This window comes from Ambystoma mexicanum, chromosome 5p (assembly GCF_040938575.1).
Source record: "Ambystoma mexicanum isolate Mex_15411 chromosome 5p, UKY_AmexF1_1, whole genome shotgun sequence".
In the NCBI taxonomy this organism is placed as follows: domain Eukaryota; kingdom Metazoa; phylum Chordata; class Amphibia; order Caudata; family Ambystomatidae; genus Ambystoma; species Ambystoma mexicanum.
The window spans coordinates 417,598,206-417,619,927 of NC_090930.1; the positions used below are offsets into that span (position 1 = coordinate 417,598,206).

General features: G+C 46.6%; 1 protein-coding gene across 11 annotated transcripts in view; it reads left to right on the forward strand.

Moving 5' to 3' along the window:
* The window catches only part of MAP7D3 (MAP7 domain containing 3), a 1,453,570-nt gene that overhangs the window by 1,053,210 nt on the left and 378,638 nt on the right, over window positions 1-21,722 (forward strand). For all 11 annotated transcript variants that reach the window (XM_069612805.1, XM_069612807.1, XM_069612812.1 and 8 more), the window contains one exon: window positions 12,603-12,783. In XM_069612805.1, coding sequence (XP_069468906.1) covers window positions 12,603-12,783 — 181 coding nt within the window. The remainder of the gene's footprint in view (window positions 1-12,602; window positions 12,784-21,722) is intronic.

A 21,722-nucleotide genomic window follows, 5' to 3' on the forward strand; every position in this document is an offset into this window, starting at 1 on the left:
CTTGACAATATGGTTGAACAGGCACATGTGACCAATAGGCCCCCTCTCTATGCAATTTTTGTCGACTTTAAAGCACCTTTCGACACTGTCAGGAGGGAGCTACTATGGAGGAAATTAGAGCTCTTAGGCTACCCACCGGGCCTTTTATATTTCCTGAAACTGCTCCACAGTAACAGCATTCTATCTTAGGCTGAATAATAGTGGAACAATGACACCACTGGTGAGGCAAAATATTCAAGTTAAACAAGGTTGTGTAACAGCACCAATTCTGTACAACCTTTTTGTTTCCGATCTCCCAGATTATCTGGCCTTGATAAAAGCCTGCCCCATACCCACCCACCCCCCAAAGAATTGGCGATTCCCACTGTCAAGTCCTGACATACGCCGCCAACCTGGTCTTATTAGACCATACCTTCACTGGCATTCAGCGAAGTGCTTGTGGCCTATGGCAATATGCATAAAAAAATGGACTAGTAATTAATAATAGCAAAACCCAAATCATGCTGTTTACTGCCAAGCAAGTTGCAAGACCAAGACTTCTGATTCTAAACACTGCGATTGTATACACTCCAGTATATAAATACTTGAATAGAATTCGAGGTCCGAAGGGGCTATAAAATTTGTATCGAATCTCGGATAAGAAAGGCTGTGCCACTCACCGCATTGATTAGCCAGTTTGCTAGGAAACGGGCTGGCTACTGGGCATAAAACAGCTGTACATCCAATGCTTGGTCTGGACAGTCATTTATGGACTGGAGAGTCTAATGGAAATTGACCATGAATGGCTCCAATTAATTGAAGGCAAATTCTGGAGAAAGATATTTGGTCTCCCAAGCTGCGTCCCTGTGGCTCTCTTGAGACTAGAATTAGGCTTGCACTCCCTTAAAGCTATGGTGCTAAAGAAGAGGGTTATTCTAATCATAAATCTGATGAATGGTCCCTCAAACACGCTATTAAGTACTTTGGGCACTATGATCCAGAGATCGAAAATGAAACCGGGCCTTAGTAGAGGTATGGACCTACTATTTAAGGAAATTGGTTGGAATCCCATTTGGGGGAAAGATAATTCCAGTCTCCGAAGGCACCTCTCTAAAGACCTGGACCGATGGGATTGTTGTGAACATTTTAAGCATCTGGGATCATTGAAAAGCTATAGGTTTGTAACAGATGTTCTTTACACTTATGAAAAGATGCAACCATACCTTGCTCTCTGTCCCTCTAAAGCTCTGAGGCGATTTATTCTCCTATTCCGAATAAATATGCTCCCGGTGTTGTACGTAATGTGCTTGTCTAGGGCCATGCCTGTTTTAGAATGTTCTTGCCGCATATGTGGCAATAGTGCCGTTCAGGAGACGGCCAGACATGTCCTTACCATATGTACCAGTATGGGGAAGGTATGTCTGAAATATCTCAGTAAGTTTGTCCACCACCAGGACTCGATAAGACTCCACTTTCTGGAAGAATTGTTTAAATATGCAGGACGGGAGCAAGCATTTTGCACTTTTTAGCATCTGGAAGGTAGTGGAGACACACTTAAATCTGTTCTAGAGCTATTATTAATTATAGTAAGACCCGATTTAACATATACTTAATAGGTATTCCATTTGGTGAGTACAAATAACAAACAATTAACATGGAATTGCGTTAATCAAAACAGGCACATGGTCCGAGGAACTTTTTGATACCCTATGAGAGACGTTGAAGGAAACTAGAAATATAGGGGAATAACACGTCCTGACTGGCTTGTTATGTGTTCTATATTTTTACTTGTGAATGATTTGGTGAATGGTCAATCATTCACTCTTCTTCCTGCTGTGAATATGAATAAGACCTTCTAAGGCTTTTAGGTCTATGAAATTGCTATCGATATTTATGCTGTTTTTTCTGTTTTATCTGTATGACACATGCATTTAGTTGGTTTTTATGATATTATACGGCATTCATATGATATTTTGTAATATGAGTATAATTATATATCATGATAGGAATTAATTGAATTCTATTTTACAAGATGTTGTATGTTGTATATTAAATAATGGATGTGTATGTGTAAAGTTTTAATTTAAAGCTATAACACATTAAATAAAGCAACAACATTTTTACGAGTGGGTGTGCGTATAACTGCTGCATTTTCTGTGGGAGCAAGAGATATTTGCCTGCCTTTTTTGACCGAGGCATCAGTTGTCAGATGACAGGAGTTCAAGCATTTACTAAGGTTGACATTTGAGGGGTTAGTGCATACAGGGAAGTGTTTCACGGTATCCACGACTGTGGGAATATTAGTTCTGCTTGTGTCAGTGGCCAAACAATTTACCAAAGCAGCATCTAGAGCATCAAGGCATGTGGGTAAATACTTTGTAATATCAGTGCTTTTAGATGCATCCACAACAGTTGTACTAGAGTCTGGATGCAAGTATTCTATGGAAGCCGCATCTAAATAATTTGGGCAAACAGGCAAGCGAACACTCCTACTCGCCGGAGGGTACCACTGGCGGCAGCTGTGTGCAAGGTTAACACTGATCTTGCCAGCGTGAGACATTGGGAGAGATGGGGAGTGTACACCTGGGGGACCTGTATGAAGAAGGGGTCTTTCGAGACTTTGATAACCTGCAATCCAGTGTGGGGCTCCCCAGGGGACAGTTCTTGTGGTACCAGAGGATTAAGCAGGCTGCTAAGATGAAATGGGTAGAATGGGCGGAAGAACCAGTAACGGACACTCTGCTGACCTTGATGTATAACCGGGGCGATCGATGGAAGGTGGTCTCTAGAATATACAAACAGCTAACTGATAGACCCAATCCCCAGAGTGATGTACTCAAGTCAATGTGGGAGGAGGACTTGGGGGTGGACATAAACGAGAAGGAATGGGAAAGGGCGCTAGCATTCCCCAAGGTGGTGTCTCGGAATGCTGGATTTAGGTTGATACAATTGAATGTGTTATATCGTACCTATATGACCCCGAACAAGGTGGCCAAATTCAACAAGCAAACCCGACCACTATGTCCATGGTGTGGGGCAACGGGGGCTGGACTGATACACATGTTTTGGGAATGCACGAAAGCCCACAACCTTTGGACCAAAATCGAACAAGCTTGCAGAAAAGCAGGCGTAACAAGATGTGACTGGTCCGCTAAGGAATGCCTCCTGGGAACTTACCCCAGAATAGCTAAGATGAAACATATAATAAAGTTCATGGACATGGCATGCCTGCTAGCCAAAAGAACTATAGCAATGGCATGGAAACAACCACGGGGCCCACAACATGCTATATGGCACAGGGAATTCGAACGTTGGACAGAAGCAGAATCCAGAACATGGGGGGGAGGGGAGTCTCTAGATCTGAAGACGGGACAAGTGTAATGTTTGAAACATGGAAAACACTAGTGTGGGATATGTTCCACCCCTCGGATGACAAACCCCTCTGAACAACCATACCCCGTCGAACTATAAAAGAGAATGCTAAATGCAACAGACTAAATCTGGATACCTGTTCACCCTTTGCTACGTATACACTATCACCCCCTTCCACCCCAAAGAAAACCCTTGTTTTGCACAAGACCTTGTACAAGGAGACAGTTATTGTTGTTTTGTTGTTCTGTTTCACTCATGTAATCTTATCGTTCTTTTATTCACATTGCACTACATGGCACAAACTGTTGTACATGTAACCGAATATGCTGCAATTTAAGAAATGCTAATAAAAACGTTTTAAAATAAAACTAGAAGGTCAGGCAAGCAGTCATTGGCGGGATTCATCATTAGTAATTAAGCCATGGGGAGGACAATTGTCTCTGGCAACATTTGGCACGTTTAGGCAAGCGGGCAAGAACATTTCATAGTGTGTGCACAGGGGAATTCGGAGTCATGAAAAGCATTTGTAAGCAGCATGGTTAGTGCTGGTTTGCAGGTTTACAGGCACACATCGACGTATGAGCGAGATATTCTGGTTTTCAGGCATTTCTCACAGGAGATGTCCAATAAGTCTTTGATTCTTGGTGCAGTAGGTGGGGGGGCAAGAATCTTGGGCTTTGGTGTTGTGGCTCGTGCTTGAAGAGTATACTGATCATGTATGGCAGAAGGTATGCTTGAGCGGGCTGAGATGCAGCATTTGGTGGCCGCTGACAGTGGATGAGGCAGCGGTAGCATAGTGGGGGGCGTGTTGGTAAGAGGTAGAGTGTACCCTGTGTGGCGGCAACTTAGAGGAGATGTTCTCAGACACAGGCGTGCTCTTAACTTAGTGTAGACTGCAATGGGTGGAGCTGGTGGCGATGCACAGGTAGTGCTTGGCGCTTTGGGATTGAAGGATAGCTGGTGGGTGGCCCTCCAGGTCTGCCATGTCCAGACAGGCAGAGGCCTTTTAAGTGGGCCTTCTGTGGGGGTTGCCGGCTCAAAGCAGCCATAGAGTCGACATCGGTCGGTAGTAGGTCGCGGGCCGCATCCTGGAGATGTTTGGAGCACAGGGTGGAGGCTATCTTCAAAAAGATCTTGTGCTCCGATTTTGGTATGAAATTAAGTAGCATCAGCCTCCACCTGGAGGGTGGGGATCCTCAGGAGGGGGCAAGATGCCAGACTCCTTGTTTCGCCACCTTTCCATTCGCAAGAATGGAAGGGTGGCGAGTGAAGTGTGTTTGGCTAGGATCGAGGAGTTCCTTTTCGGTCTTGAAGACCTGACATTTTGCTGTCTGCACTGGAGGTCAGATTTGCAAATTACTCTATCTACTGGGAGGGGGATTTACAACAACGGCATTCTGCATTTCCAACTGCCATCTTCATCTAAGCAAAATCTTTGTTTTATCTTTTGTTGGCTTGCTTGATGGCTGTTTTGGTGATCTAATTTCTGTCATTGATAAAGGAATCCAAATGTGTTTGATCTCACAAGAAAACTGGGTAAGAAGCAAGGTGGCATCAGAAGTTGAACCAGCATTGAGTGACCATGACATTTAGTTTCCTTCAACCTTTTTCTTGGTTAGGAGTTTGAGGGTTCTGGAGAAGTTCATTTTGACTGGAATGCTGCATGTGATGGATCTGTGTTGCGTCAACTGTTTCATTTGTACGTATGACAACTTTTATCCTTCCATGCATATCATTTATGCACCATTTGAGAGCAGAGTGTAGGTGAATTTCCAGAAATCAGAACATTTCCTTTGACTTTTATCTGCATGGCTGAAATTGCAGGCCATGGAGAAGCCGCTGAAAAATAGAATTATTTTTCCCGTAAGATGTGTGCACAGAGCCTTTCAAAATGAAACCGCACACAGGAATGGTTTCCTCATGTTTAACCTCTGCGTGTTTTGTGTGTGTAGATGCTCATGGAGAAAACAGAAGCATTATGCATATTTATTTTCCCAGCCTTTGTGGATACTACCATTAATAAGATAGAAAACATAGTTACAGTTGGGATTTATACTTTGTAACAAATTATGTTTGTTTCATTGACAGCAAGCTTGTATTGCACAAAAGTACTTAACAGAGTTCCTGTTCTGGGTGCACTCTTTATCACGATGCATGTATGTGCTGAATTCAAACACATTGTGTAGGAGAACATTTTCCAAACACATAATACATTGTTTGAAGCCAGACAGCTTTTCTGCACAACTCCTATTCATTTTCAGGTTTAGTCATATTTTGGATACCTTTTGCATACTTTTTATACTGTTGCAGGGGGAAATAATGTTTACACTTACAATAGTTTAAACATCCCTTCAGCCTTAACTTGCGGTCATTTTGGTAAATAGTATTATAAATGGCCAGTGGCAGCAGAGCTCTTGTCAAGGGGGACCGATTGTCATTACACCAATCACAAGGGTGAACGGCTCTTTCAAATCTTAGACTTTGTCTAAAACATTCAAAACCTGACTCTCCAGCCAACGAAAGCGCAGTTCCAAAACGAACAAAAATGAAATTCTTACCTTTGTAATTGAAATGCAAACTCAGCAAAATATGTTCCTGTGCTGGCAATACAGATAGATACTTAACTTTTTATGTGGTGCTTTATGCCGGGTCCCGTGATTATTATGACCTCAGTCGATAGTAAGTTTACTGACCTCTTAACGATGTAAAGCTAGCTTTTTCCGGCCAATCTTTGACCTTGAGATTAGTTATAGAATTTAGTGAGGCTTTACCTTTCTACCCAATTGTACCATAACATTGGCATATCATTAAATAGTACTAGACTTTCATTAATCATCAGAAGACAATTCTGCTATTGAACCTCAAACCACACAACAGATGTTGGGCAGTTTTGTGTCTTCAAAATTAAAATATAGATGCAAAATCGATCAAATGCCCAGACCTTTTGTAAAGGAATAATGAAATGTGAATTGTGAGGCTTATTTATCCCTCTGTATTATATTAACGTATGTTCTGCAACATGCTTTAGGAAGTGAATCAGCTGTAGATTGGCTAGAAATGTTGCTTTTTCTGCTGTATGTTTGAACCCTATGCCTTTTTCCACCTTTTCAGCAAATGTGTATCTAGGTGTTATGCTATTTTCTGCTGTATTTTGAAACTTAGCCTTTTCCTTTTATCCTCGACACTTGATTCTAAATGGCATTGTTATTGTGTTGTAGCTGCTTCGTGCTTCTCCCTCGCCTGCTCTCAGGCCTCCCTTGGCCCCCCTCTTCCCTTCCCTCCTACTCTCCTCTTCTCTCCCACATCACCTGGCAAGGTCCCTGGATGGTCGCACTCTGTGAGTGCCTCATCCAGCAGGTGTTCCCCTGCTCCTCCTGAACATCAAGGACATCACTGACTCTGTTACTCTAGCCTTGGCAGACTATGCGATTGCTCCTTGCCACTGTGCTCCTTCCCTCTTCTCCTCTAGCACTCCCTTTTGCACCCTCTCCTCAATAGTGCAAGTGAACTTGTTCACTTGCACTTTGTTCCCTTCCCCTCACTCCTGCCTTAGCATTACACTTCCTGACCATCTTGCACTTCGCATCCTCCCCCTGTCCACTCATTTCTGTTACTGCACTTGCACGCTCCGAATTGTCTCATGACCTAGTAGGAACAATATTGTTTGTCTTCCACCTGCTCATCTCCACTTCCCCTCCCCCACCACTTTTTTGTCACTGCACTTGCACACTTCGCATTGTCTCACGACCTAGGAACATTGTTTGTCTTCTCACCACCCTCCTCCAACCTTCACCTCCTTTCCCTTCCCCTCATTCTTGTTACAGCACTTGTACGTTCTGAATGTTTCAGAACCTAGTAGGAACATTTTTGTTTTCTCCAATACCCTCTACCCCCTCCCTTGTCTTGATGTGCCTTGAAACATCATTTGGCTGTATAGACACATTATAAATACCCAATAAATGGAATACAAATTGGTACACAAATAATTTTTTGTTGTAAGATTGAATTCCTTCTAATTATGGTTTACTGAATTCCTAATAGGCAGTGCTGTTCTGATTCGAGTTGGATTACAAATTTGGAGTGGTCACTCGATGTTAGATTTGTTCTATCTGAGGAATTTGCAATGCTGAAGTAATTAACTGTTCTTGTTTAATGTTAGTGGTGCACCCACTGCATTTGCTATTCCTATTCCATGAGAAGGGGGGCTTTGACTGCTGAGCCCCATGCTGGGCATGTTGTTTGTGACAGGATTTAGGACTGCTGAGGCCTATCATGTTCAAGTTCTATGTGAGTGTAGCTTGCAATGCTAAGACCCTTCATTTAGCATTGTGGGGTTGCTCCATCCCAGATAGCTCCTTATATATTCAGGTGGAAATTCTACTGCAATGACTAACAACCTATCTATCTATCTATCTATGGTAATTTTGCATTGTTGAGACCCACAATGCTCATGTTCTAAGTGAGGAAAGCATGATTTACTGAGGTCCATGGTATACCTTTTCTATTTCAGGAGTGGAGCGTGCACTACTGAGGGCTATGTTGCACCGGTTTTATGTGAGGGCAGCTCCTACTGTCGAGAAACATTATTAATCTGTACTCTGTGGGAATCTTCTAACCTGGCTTTACACCTTGCACTGATCCACTACACCTGTTCTACATGATGATTCACCTTTTCTGTTTATGTGGGTGAGGCCTGTACGGCTCCTGCTCGAGCTGATCTGTTCTGTGTGAGCAAAGTATTTAAAATCTTATGCTGTTATACCTTTCCTTTACATGAAAGGAAACTTGAGATTTGTAATGCTCATCTGTTCCACTTGTGAGACATGCCTGTGCTACCGCACGCTGTGCTTTGGGTTAACACTGAGAGAAACCTGCCTTTCTGTCACGATGTGGACTGCTGCTGCATGATAATTATTTCCATAGAGTTTAACTTTTTGCTCACGTTGGCAGATGTCACATACTTTTTACTCTCTTGCAATCGAGAAAACTCATTTTTACTCCCTTAAAATAGCATGTATAAAAAATCGGGAGTAAAATGCTCCAACCTCAAAATCTTGCCTGGAGCACTGATTACAGGGTAAAGGAATTAGCCAAATCTACTGGCCCTCAGCCACATTAAAAAACGAAGGCTGTGGGGTGGGTATTCTTCTATGAAGAGAGTTTCTCTTGGGTGCTGTGCACACGTTAGGAGATGTGGAATGTAGACTGCTAATGGTTAAAGGGAAAAGACCTGGGAAATGGATTATGCTTATTGCAATATATACCCCCAATGTTCAATAGTTGGAATATATCCAGACAGTCAGATGGGTTGAAGGGGTTTAGATATTAGGAGGTGACTTGAATATAATTGGTGACTCTCAAATTGATTCTTAATTTCGTATATATATCTGTATGGTCCCAGAAGGCCCCTACTGGAAACCCCCTGTCTCTGGTGTGCATAAAACCTATTCTTCTAAGGTTTATTTCTCCAGCATTGGGTCTGGCATGGATTCACATGCTCATGAATATTCCCCGTCGTCAGGCTGGGAATCCTCGGTAAAGAAAAAATCAGTATCAGTTTCGTTTCTGATCTGTCTTTCTTAGTAGTAACCAATTACTGGTCTCTGGGTCATACTGCCCCCAGCCAATGACTGCCCTCTCCCTAAGCCCCGCCCCTGGCAGCCATCCTCAGATTTTTACCGCACGTTCAAGTGTTGGGAGTCCTCGTGCGATAGCTCTCGAGCTTCTTTGCGTTTTCGTGCTTTTTCAAAGAGATTTATCTCATTTTTCGGTTAAATCGAGCCTCAAGCTCCACTGTTTCTTCTTCCGATCAACGGGGACCCGTTTAGGAATTTTCTACGCCCCTCAAGGCTGAAATTTTCGTCAAGCTACGCTTCTTGGAGGATTCCAGAAGTTCTGATGCCTACCTCGTGGACTTGGCCCAGGAGAAAGGAAGCTTGACACCCGGCCAGCTGTTCAGGAAATGCCCTGGATGCAAGCTACAGAACCTGTTCAAGGAGGACGAGCAATCGAGTTGCCTCTACTGCCTTCACAAGGACAAAACGCACGTGGAGAAGGACTGTGCGTTTTGCGTGAACATGTCGGAACGGACCATGAGGGATCGTCGGACCTGTCTTGCCAACTGGCTGGAAGGCAAGAGCCCAGCAGGTGAGAAGAAGAAGAAGTCCGAGCGGTCTTCTAAGTCATGTGAGGGCACCCCTGCGACGGGGGCCCAACAGAAGGCAAAGCACTGTGAGTCCGCGGGCACCGGGAGCGCCGAATGGTCGGGCTCCTCGGCTGTCAGGCAGAGCGCACCTTCACCGACACCATCAACCACGAGCCAACGCTCTGGCTCGGGGAAGAGAAAATCCGAGAACCCGGCTAAGCTTCTGGAGAGGCCCCGGTCGATCTCGAAGGAACCGCCCGAAGGGGAGCGAGGCGGTGACCCTCCCCCTAAGGTGAAGGCCTCATGTGCGCCCAAGGTGGTGAAGGCCTTGATTCACCTGGCCAATGCCTCGATTGAGGGAGTCGCTGCGGCCCTGGCGAAGCCTGTGGAGGCTACCCCAGTGGAAGAGACCTCTGGGCCCAGAGTTTCCCTGCCTCCGTGGAGGGAATCCTCTTTTAGGCCCATCGAGAAGACCCCCGTGAAGACCCCGGTGGGAAAAGAGGGGGTCGGTGGCCATTACAGACACAGACACAGCCTCCGAGGAAGAGCTGGTCGAAGTCGAAGAGGGACTCGACAAGAATTTGGAAGAGTCCTGTTCCCAAGGGAGGGATCCTGACGAGGGGGACGACGAGGGCGGTGACGACGAGGCTCCTGTGGTGGAGGAGCAACCATCGTGCCCATCGCAGCCCGAGCCACAGGACAACTCGGCGGCCATTTTGACGGCAATCCAAGCCTTATGCACAGAGATAAGGACGAGATTGCCCCTCAGCCTTTGTCTCCTTCCCCGATCCCGAGGGATGACACGGGAACAGATACGGCCACGACAGGGACGGATGACGACCGTGGTGACGACGGGACTGACATATGGGACGAGGGACTTGCTCTCCTGAAGAACCCGTCCACGACACCTGCCAAGAGGGACCAGTACGAGAAGAAGTACCGGGTCCCCGACGCTGCCCCTTTGTGCCTTAGAGCGCAACCGACCCCGGATTCGGTCATCTCGGCAGCGGCCAAGAAGAAAGCGAGGGGGGGGGCATCGACTTCTACTTCCCCGCCGGACGGCGAGGGAAAGAAACTAGATGCCATGGGACGACGAGTCATCTCTTCTGCGGTGACGACGATTAAGGCGGCCAACGCCCTAGCGATTGTGGCCCGCTACCACAGGGAGTTGTGGTACAAGATCGCCCCCCTGTTGGACTTCCTCCCGGACGAAAAGAGGACAGAGGCCCTTGCGATCCTGCAGGAGGGTGAGGTGGTGTCAGACCACGCAATAACGGTGACCACGGACACCGGTTTCCGCCAATTGGGCGTTTGCCTTCGACAGCGGGGGTGGCTCAAGGCGACGGATTACCGCCAAGACGTACAAGCCAAAGTTTTGGACATTCCCTTCGACGGGAACAACCTGTTTGGGAAGACGGTGGATGAGTCCCTTCAGGCCATTAAGACCGACACTGAGACGGCTCGGGCCTTGGGAGTTCTGCAGCAACGGCGGCCGCCCTTTCGGAACTCCGGAGGCAAGCAAGGTGCCTCCAAGGGATTCGTCGGTGGCTCCTCGACGTATCGTCAAGCGGCCCGTTCCTCGTTGCAAGACGCCTACAGGGGACGAGGCAAGTCAGGTGGATCTCGCCGTCGTCGCCAAGGCAGCTGCCAAGCATGACTGAACCGGCCGTTGCGTCGGGCCCCCACCGAAGCACCCCGGTGGGAGGCCGGCTGACGAGGTTCGTCAGCGTGTGGAAGTCCGTCTCCACCGACCGTTGGGTGCTAGATGCCCTGGCCCAGGGGCACACACTCGAATTTCTAAAGTGCCCCCGCATTCCTCCCGTGGCCAGGAAGGAGAACCACGTCCCTCAACTTCTTTTGGAGGTAAAGGCGATGCTCAAAAAGGGTGCCATCGAGCTCGTCCCAAAGAAGCTCCGGGGCTCCGGACTATACTCAAGGTACTTCCTCGTCATAAAGAAGACCGGCGGATGGCGTCCCATCCTGGACCTGCGTTGATTAAACAAGTACTTCAAGGCACAGAAGTTCCGGATGGTCACCCTCCAGCACGTGCTCAAGTTGATCCACTTGATCCTGGCGTAGTTCCCACTCGTGGCATGAGCGCAGCTCCCTGCTGAGTGAGTCGGCGATGGTGTTCCCATTCGACCAGAGCGATCGCTGGTACCACAGCGTTCTTGTCTGGTGTGCCCCTGCTGGACATCTGCTACGTGGAGGTCGACGCATACCTTCGAGAGATTCTACTGCGTCGACCGGGATTCCAGGGAGGAGTCCAGAGTCGGCCAGGCAGTGCTGCGCAACCTGTTCGCTTAAGGTGAGCCTGGTGAGGAGGTAAGCGATGCTTAATGTTGAGTTTTATGTAATGCTTAATGTTGAGCCTTGCCACCTCCCGTGGTTGTTCATGTGTGTACTGCTATGTATTCTTATATGTATGAGCATGTGAATCCATGCCAGACCCAATGCTGGAGAAGGAACAAGTTACTTACCTGTAACTGTTGTTCTCCAGCATGGGTCTGGCATGGATTCACATGCGAAACCTCCCTCCTTCCCCTCTGCGGCTCTTCACTTGGTCATACTGCCACTTTACGTGCTACCAAATCTGAGGATGGCTGCCAGGGGCTGGGTTTAGGGAAAGGGCAGTCATTGGCTGAGGGCAGTTTGACCCAGAGACCAGTGATTGGTTACTACTAAGAAAGATCAGAAACAAAACTGATACTGATTTTTTCTTTACCGAGGATTCCCAGCCTGGCGACGGGAAATATTCATGAGCATGTGAATCCATGCCAGACCCATGCTGGAGAACAACAGTTACAGGTAAGTAACTTGTTCCTTCCATGCTGATTCAATGTTCAGCCGCTCTGCTCAAATGAATAGCTAAAATTGGCAATAGGTTTATTAATCAGCATCCCTGTCAACTGCTGATGGAATGAGAATATGACTGCTCAAATATAGGCTACTGGATGCTGGCACCTGTTTGTAGATTTTTAATGCAACTAGAGCTTCACTGTATGCTGTACTTTAACCTGTCACCCACAAAGTCAAAGCTTTGTGCCTATGTTTTGAACGGGTCTGTTTTGCTTGTATGAGCAAAATTGTTTTAATTCACCAATAGAATCAGAAAAGAAGAACAAGATAAGAGGGCTGCAGAAGATAAAGTTAAAAGAGAAGAAGAGCTACTCAAACTGGAGGAGATGCGACAAGCAGAAGAAGAAGAGTTGTTGAAGAAAACCGAGGAACAACGAATACAAAAAGAATTGGAGGAACAGGAGAGACTTGCAGAGCTTCAGCAACAGGTTTGATTTACTTTATCCATTCTAACCTTCCAGTTGTCTTATTGATTTTATGTTTGAGGTTCCAACTCTCATTACATTATTTTTAGTGAAAAATATCAAGCAAAGTGTAGATCCTTTTTCAGCCCTTATGATAGTGATTAGAATACCATATAGGGTTAATGATTTGCTTTTGACAGATAACCGAGAAAAGCAGGCAACAAATGTTTCCGCACCCTGCAACAGCACGCGATAAACTAAACACATACAATCCGTAGTTCTTGTTTGTGACAAAAAATCATTTCAATTTTGTTTTTTTAAAACTTAAGTCAAGTGTTTTTTCTGTGAATGTTATCAACATAATGTTTTATTTCCTAAAATCACTGTCTTCTCAGCTTTCTGAGACAGATTGGTTTGGGAAAATATCACCATTCCATGGGCCTCATCACAAGTCCGCCGGTGACGCTTAAAAGCAGCGCTAACGGAATTAGCGCTGCCATTACTGCTCCACCGGATCATGACCTGGCGCAAATACGGCCGACTGTAAGGCTGGCTCGACTACAACCGGCGCTATTACAGCCGGTCACCCAAGGTGCAAACACAGCCGCATCACAAGTCTATGTTCGGTGAAATTAGCGCCAAAAGCATGGTGCAGTTAAGCCCAGCTAGAGGTAAATGAACACGGGTGCCTTAAATTAAGCCATGGGTGATCCCAATCCACCCCAGAGGGCTACATACGGCACACCCCTACCCAAACACTGTTTCGAACACCATGCTGCCACTAGCCACTGTGAGCTGGGACAGGCAGCTGCTCATGCTGCACCTGGAAATAGAGAGGCAGGACAATCAGGCCAGGGCACGGGGGGTACAAGGGGGTAAGGGGGGAGGGAGGAGGAAGAGTGCACAAGCAAGTCGTGCACCGATCCATAGGGTTAAGCCCTCACCCTGGACCCACGCTAACAACCAGTTGGTCACCCTGTACCGCCTCAACAGGGAGACTAATAACAGAGTTGTTCACCACAATAAAGGACGACATGGGGAGCAGGATCAACATCCGGACAGCTGTGCCCCCACTGCTGAAGCAAGTGTCTGTTCTACAATTTCTTGGAACTGGGACCTTTCAGCACTCTATGGCCATGATGCACGGCATGGCACAGCCCACATTTTGCGCAGTGTTGGCCCATGTGCTCAAGCCCTCCTGCGGCCAAGTGCAACGCCACATCTCACTGCCCACCGCCCCAGCTCAATGCCATGAAGGCACTGTTCTTTGCCATTGCCCAAATGCCAAATGTGATTGCTGCCCTGGACTGCACCCATGGTGCGCTGGTGCCTCCCCGCCCCCCAGGCCCACGAAGCAGTGTATCGAAATTGCAAGCAGTACCACTCCCTGAATGTGCAGGTTACCTGCGACCCCAACCTGTACATCACTCACTGCTGTGCCTGCTACCCTGGTTCTACCCCCCACAATGCCATGGTCCTACGGAACAATACACTGCCAGGATAAATGGAGAGGCACAGAGGACAACAGACATGGATAGTGGGTGAGTAGAAATGCCAGCACAGTTGTGCCGCAACGCACATGCCGAAATTGGGGGGTGGAGGGGGTGCAAATGACTACACAAAGGATGACAAGTGAATGCAAAATCTGACTGCACCACCTCCCGCACCATCGTCATAGTACAGGCCATGGAGCATGCACATGTCCGACTTACATGCATAGGGAAGCAGTAGTACACATACAGTAGCAACCATTTACACCAGCATGACTACAGGTACAATGCAACATGCACTTATCAAATCAATGCTGACAAATGGCCATATTGCCACACACTTCATACATAAAAACTAAAATCGGGGTAGTCCCTTAAAGCATAAAGTGGATTGGGACTTATGAAGGGTATATATGTTTTTGTTAAACCAACAGTATCCACTATGCTGATGTAAAGAGTTTTTTGGGTAAATTCAATTAACTTAATTTGTTGTGTATCCTAAACAGCGGATAACAGCATATTGCCACACACAGCAACAACCCTGCCAGTACCAAAACCATGCACCCATGTGTGGCCAGCCCACAATGGCCACCCGTCGGCACCAGATACCCAGGGAGGGCCCATGGGGAACCCAGAATGCCACATGCATGGTGGAAATACACTGCCACATGCCAGACACTTTGCCCGCTGTACATGTCACCAACAGACACCTTAAGTAACATATGCTGCAAGGAAACCAGGTGCATATTCAACCAATACCTGGCACTTCTTGCCCACTGCATTGCTGCTCTCTGCCCCATCTTTCAGAGCTATGCGGATGACACTCGGCTCATGTTCAGGCTCCCTTCAGCCACCTCTTCTCCTTCTCTCATCTCTGTCTGTTTGCTATCCAGGAGTGGTGTGCCAGCAATGATCTCAGCCTTACTACCAGTAAGACTGAGATTCTCTGCATTGGCACACCTGCTCCCTCCTTTCCTTTCACTCTCTGGCCGGTCTCTCTTGGCCCTCTTCCTGCTCCCACCTAGAGGCTAAAAACCTTGCAGTCATTTTCGACTCCACACTCTCCTTCTCTCCTCATATCTCTGACTTCTCGAAGAAGTCGCACTACCAGCTGCACCTCCTCTGAGGTATTCTTCCTTTCTACTCCTTCCCCCAGAAGCTCACTGTCTCCAGAGCTCTGGTTCTCTCTAGGCTGAATAACTGCAACAGCCTCTTTCTAAAACTGCCTGCCTCTACTCTCCGTCCTCTGCAACTCATCTGGAACAGGACTGCAAGACTTGTCCTTGGCCTCAAGCCCAGGGGTCGTATCTCTCCAGGACTGAAATATCTGCACTGGCTCCCAGTGGCTGCGACAATTAAATTCAAAACCCTCTGCATCGTTCACAATGCCTTCTGGGGCCTGGGGCCTCAATACTTTCAACTCTCTCTTCCTAAATATCTTCCTTCTCAAGCTCTTCGCTCACCCGCCTCCAACTCTCTCAGGGTCAGTCGCTTCTCCAAGCAACGAGTTGGTGGTAGCTCTTTTTTCGGCTGGGGCCTCCCTCTGGACCAGCCTCCTTGCCTCTCTGAAAATTGAGAAGAACCATCGACAGTTCTGGAATCACCTCAAGACCTTCCTCTTTGTTTCTGCTTTCTCTCCTCCTCTCCCCTGCTGAACTCCTGACTGAAACGGCACTGGTCACCTGACTATCCTCTGTTCTTGGGCCCAGGTCCCCTCCATGCCAGTTGCGCACCTGCACTGCCCCCTTCAAGCCTTGCACTCTGGGGCTGTTTCTGTATCTCTACAGCACCCTTACCAGCACTTGACAACTGATGGCTTCAGTTACCCTTGCACCTGCCACCAGCTGGCCCCACTGCTTATTTATTTACTGTTTATCCCATGTACTAAACTTCCCTTCCCTCTCCCCCTTCGCACTTTTCCCCTCCACCCCACTCCCCTGCACTTGCACGATCTTAATGTCACCTGGCCTAGTAAGGTTGTTGTCTGTCTTCCCTCTGAGCCCCCCGCTTGCCTCTTGTGTATTGGCGCGTTATAAATGCCATATCATATCATGTGAAGCACCAACAATGCATGACACAAGTGGCCTTGCATGTACAGACATGGAATTGACCCAATGCCGTGGAATGAAGGCACATGTGCATGCACAAGTAGCAGATTGAGCAGATATTGTGTAAGTCCACCCCCACAACCTACACCGTGTCTAATGCATGTGCCTCCCCCCAGCAGGTGACTGTTTACCAACAGCTGTCGTGGCTAATGACCTCTGTGCATGATCCACAAATACTGCAGGATATTGCCTACAACCACCCTCACAGCAGGGCCCGTGTGTGCCTCGAGGGTACCTTTGGCCTCCTGAAGGCATGGTTCCGCTGCCTCGACCGTACTTGTGGAGCCCTGATGTATGCACCAAAGAAAGCTGACAAATCGTGCTTGTGTGTGCCATGCTGCACAATATCTGCCTGAGAAGAAATGTCCCACTACCCCCTGACGTGCATGTGCCACCCCCAGAGGGTGAGGAAGCAGTCCCTGTGGATGAGGCAAATGCATGCATTGCCAGAGATGCAAGGGATGGGAGATTGGCATGCCAGAGACTGATGGACCATTTCTTTTGACACTTTTTTTGACACTTTCACATGTCACAAGGCATGCACGACTGCAACAACACCCAAACAATAAAAGGGACACAATCCTGAACATCCTCACAATGAGGATGTTTAGCAGTGTTCATGTAAAGAAGTGCCCCAACTATCTCCCCCCATCCACCGTCCAGCACCAACTCGCCAGCATGCCCATTCATGGTGGCCAGTGTCCCAGGGTCATTCACAGTCTGGGCTGCTTGCCCTTCCCCCCAATCTCCCCTCCCTTGCCGGCCCCTGATGACTTTGTGCGAAGAAGGCACTGGGACTGTCGTAATGGCGTGCCCTGCTGTGACCCCTCCGTGGGTGTGGTGGAGGTGGACGGGACGGAGCCTCTGTTCTTCCCTGTGCTGTTTCTAAATGTTGTTATGCCCTGTTCTTTGTCTCCATAACTAATGGGTCGCACATGGTATTTGCTGCAGCGGCCTGCAGAAGGGTTAGTATAGCCTGCGGCTGCTTGCATGGGTTATAGCCCCTTTAGGGGTGGCAGGGGCTGTGGGGGTTGTAGGTATATCGCAGGATGCAGGAGCCACACTAGGTGCCGGGGTACACAGGGTGTTTGTATTACAATTTCTCTTTCATCTTCCAAATCCTCAAGCATTCTCCAAAGCTACAAAATACCCTTACTATTGTTCAGCTTCCTCTCCTTATATTTTGCAGTTAAATATGTGTACATATGTCCCAGGCAATCTTTAATATTTGTTCCTTCTTTGGGCCATCGGGTACATCCCTCCTCTTCTGTCAGCAATCCACTCCCTATGATACTTCACAATTCTCCCGGTACAGCGGTAATGCGCTACACATGTATTCAAGTGGGGTAAGGAAGCTCATAGTTGCGTCTGATCCCGCACTCCTAATATTTATTTTCCTATACACTGATCCAGCAGCGCAGATCTACCCTGCCCTACCAACGTTGGCCACACTCCATGCTACCCCTCTCTGTTCTATTTGCCCCACACACTTATCACACCATAAATCTCAAACACCACCCATCCACACTATAATCACACCAAAAAAAGACCCAAAATCACCAATCAATAACACAATTATATACACAATGGTTTAGACCCTTCCACTATCCCCTTGCCTCGGGAAGAAGGAATGTAACCCCTCGCACTACATTTTGACGACTGTAGGGATCCCTGGTCCTCTATGTAATGGACCTCACCTCTATTTTACTTGCAGCACTGCCTTTCCTCTATAATGGAGAAGATCCAGTTTCCTTTCTTTTCTCTCTTTCTCACACTATATACTGCAACGTCGCCTTTCCTCTCAACAGAGGAGATCCCTCTGGCCACTTTTATATAATAAAACCACTATATATTGCCCCATAGTCTTTTACACCCCGCACACACACCTCTTGTTTTCTGGCGCAAAGTTCCACTTACATCTATGTATTCTCCTGAGCACCTCCGATACGGGTCCCGTCAACAGGCTGCACAATCTGAGAGCAACACTCCACCCCAAGGAGCAGGCAGACTGGCAACACGGCACCTGTGAACCTCTTCAGATTGTGCACAGGGGGACTGGTCACTACAGATGGGCACAGCACCCAAGGAAGCGTGGTTTGGACACCCTCAACTTCACGGACAGTCTGGCATCACGTCGGGTCACCAATTTGTAGAGAGAATAGCAACCCAAAATAATCCAAAAGGCCCAATAAATCACTGCACCTCTTTGCAAGGGAAAACCACGTTTTGTACATGCCAAAAAGTCCGACGGCTCTGTAGAACAGTACTCGCAAGAAGTTACGGGTTATAGAGCAGTAAACTGCAAAATCTGAATGTGTAGGTTACAATGTTATCCCACCACCCTCATTGGCTACCACTATAGAACATGCTAATTACCTCCCTATAGTCCCTGGAGCGATTGGCCATGCCTTATCTAAACATAACAACTGTTATCTAAACATAACAACTGAATCTAGCCTAGAAAGCAGACGGTGAGGGCTGCACTCCCTTTTGTCTAGTGTGAGGGGTCAGAAATGAAAGCCGGACGCAAATGTCACGTTTTTGGTTAAAGACGTTTATTAAAGAAAAATAGGTTGGGGAAAACGCTTCTCTGTCCCTGCTCTAAAGAGGATCTTTCGTACCTAGAAACTCAAAATGAAGGATCTTTCTGTGTCAGGATGTCAGTAACTGAAAAGCTGTGCTTGTGTCCAAAATGTCCTCTCCTGACCCTCACACTATAAACAAAACAACAAAGGGTGCAAGGCAATGTCTTTAACTTGAAGTCAGCAAAAGTGTTCAAAACCAAAAGTATCAAAGGATTCCAACGAAAATGTTCTCCAAGGTATAGACCCTTGAACACAGAGGGATGGTCCTCTTACACTTGATTCCTGAACAGAATGGCAAAAATTTCTCTTTAGACGAGTTCCTTTATCTTGACTGAACTCAGAGTAAAAGGTCTCTTTGATTAACAGTTCTTTGCTGTTTTTGCTGGACTCACAAAGTTCTTGTTTAAACAATACATTATGTAACAATATGTAGTATTCCTTTGTAATTTGGTATGTCACCTGTTATACTCCCTTACCAGAAATCTTCATACAGTTTTAATTGCCTGGTGTATTCACCTGCCAGTGCTTTATGGTTGTTCATATCACCTGGTATACTCTGCTGTCAGGTATCCTTATAAAACTTCTGCTGCCTGGGGTATTTGCATGCAAGGACTTGTTTTATGGGTATTCAGGCCACTTGGTGTACTCCCCTGCCAGGTATCTCTATACCATTCCTGCTGTCGGTGAATGCTAGCAATTATTTTATGGGGTTTCAGAACAGCTAGCACACACTCCTGCCAAGTATCTTCATACCACTTCTGCAGCCTGGTGTACTCGCCCTTTTATGGGTTTCTCAGTTCTTTGATTATACCCCAATAGCATATACCGTGAGGTATATTGTATGTCTCTGGTAACATTTGTTTAGCTCAAGCTTCTCCCCCACATTGGCACTTAATGCATCTATACTTGATTGTGGTATGCTTTGATACTTTCTTGTCTACATTGAAACATTGTTCTTATTGGGTAACGTATCCCCCCACACTAGCATTCTTCTTATTGGGTGTTGAATTTGTAATTTGCCTTTACTACATTTAAATAAACTTTAGGTATTTTCTGCATCAGCAACCTCCTACCATTCAAACACTTGTTGGCTTGCTTGTTGGAACGCCTCACGGGTCCCCAGCTGCTTTGGGCAGACTTGCTGGTTCATTGCAACGTCTCTAACTCTGCTCGCGCTTCAGCGATATGACTTCACCCGCTTTCCACTTCTTTGGATTCGTCACACTAGCCTGAGAAGCTAGAAAACATTCATCCATGGTTTACATAGTAGTTGATCAATGTTCAACAAAGGAATCACTACATCAAAGGTAAATCATATGTGGTTAGAAAACCAAAATTGATTTTTTTTAATCAACCAGTATTGGAGACCACTGTCGACGTGCTAATTCATTTCGGACTTCACGGTCCTTCATCAGGGCAGAATTCTCTGGTCATGTACGGGTGTGAATACGACGAACGCCTTCAATATCGAAACTCTCACTGCTATTGAATTACAAATGGCACTCTTAAAGTGTAGCTTGGCGTAAGACCACTCTGTGGCTACAGCAATTAAAGTGCAATCGCCTAGTGCATGTACTGATAACCACAAAATACATTTTGGTTTTCTAACCACATATGAATTATATTTGATGTATTGATTCCTTTATTGAACATTGATTAACTACTATACAAACATTTGATGAATGTTTTCTAGCTTCTCAGGCTAGACAAAGGGGAGTGCTTCCCTCACAGTCGGCTTTCTAGCCTAGGTCCAGTTGTTATGTTTATGTTAGTGCCCGGTGCGCAGGCACTTTTTGAGAGGGTATGCATCCCATACTAGATGAACCTTTAATAATAATCTAATTAGTAAAATCGGCTAGAATTTGTGAATGAGCGGTGCCCTCTCACCTTTGTTCTTTGCCACACCTTATCTAAACCCATTCCCCTAGACACATGGTCCACTAAATCGTCATTATTGAATCCAGATATGGGATTGGTGGTTTGAACTTATTAACACATTAATAAATCAAGACTGCCATGTGATGTGCACCCCTCCGATCCACACGCATTCAAAATAAACTGGCAACACTAACTCTGCTTTGATAAGACAATAGTCTCAATTTACCAAATATTGCGGTGCACACAAGCTGCACCCCCAAACTTCTACTAAATGTATTGCCATCACTCTGCTGCTCCTATCCAAAATCATGGACCATTTCAGACACAGCGCCCCCCTCATCTCCTTCAACCCCAGGTTCCCAGTTAAGAGGTGACTGGGACGCCGCTCTTGAGTCTGAATTTCAGGGATTTATTTTGTTGTATAGTGCTTTGGATGGATGCATGAGCCTGATGATGTAAGAGACAATGTTGTGGTATGAGCGAGAGAATGTTTTGTGTAAAGGTTCCACACTCAGGCAGTTAGCGACAGCTTGCCAAGATGATGGGTGCCAGTGTTTTTTCTACACGCCATCCTATGTCATTTTATGTAATTGAATAAAGCTACTTAGAGGATCCAGTTTTATTTTATAGACTACCAGCATGACAAATGCTTATATTGCTTGCATCCTGACCACAATATGGACAATTGTTCCATTTGCCAGTCATCCTCATCAAAGACTCTTGTCATCAAAGGTTGATGACTTGGCTGGAAGAGGGTGCCAGGACCTCTGACTCAGCCTTGGTTCGTAGTACTATCTCTACCAGGGTCGGCAGGCCTGTGGAACAAACTCCCACTTCCAAGAGATTGAGGTTGCATGAGAAACGTTCCATGGGGAAGAACCCTAAATGGGGACACAATCAGA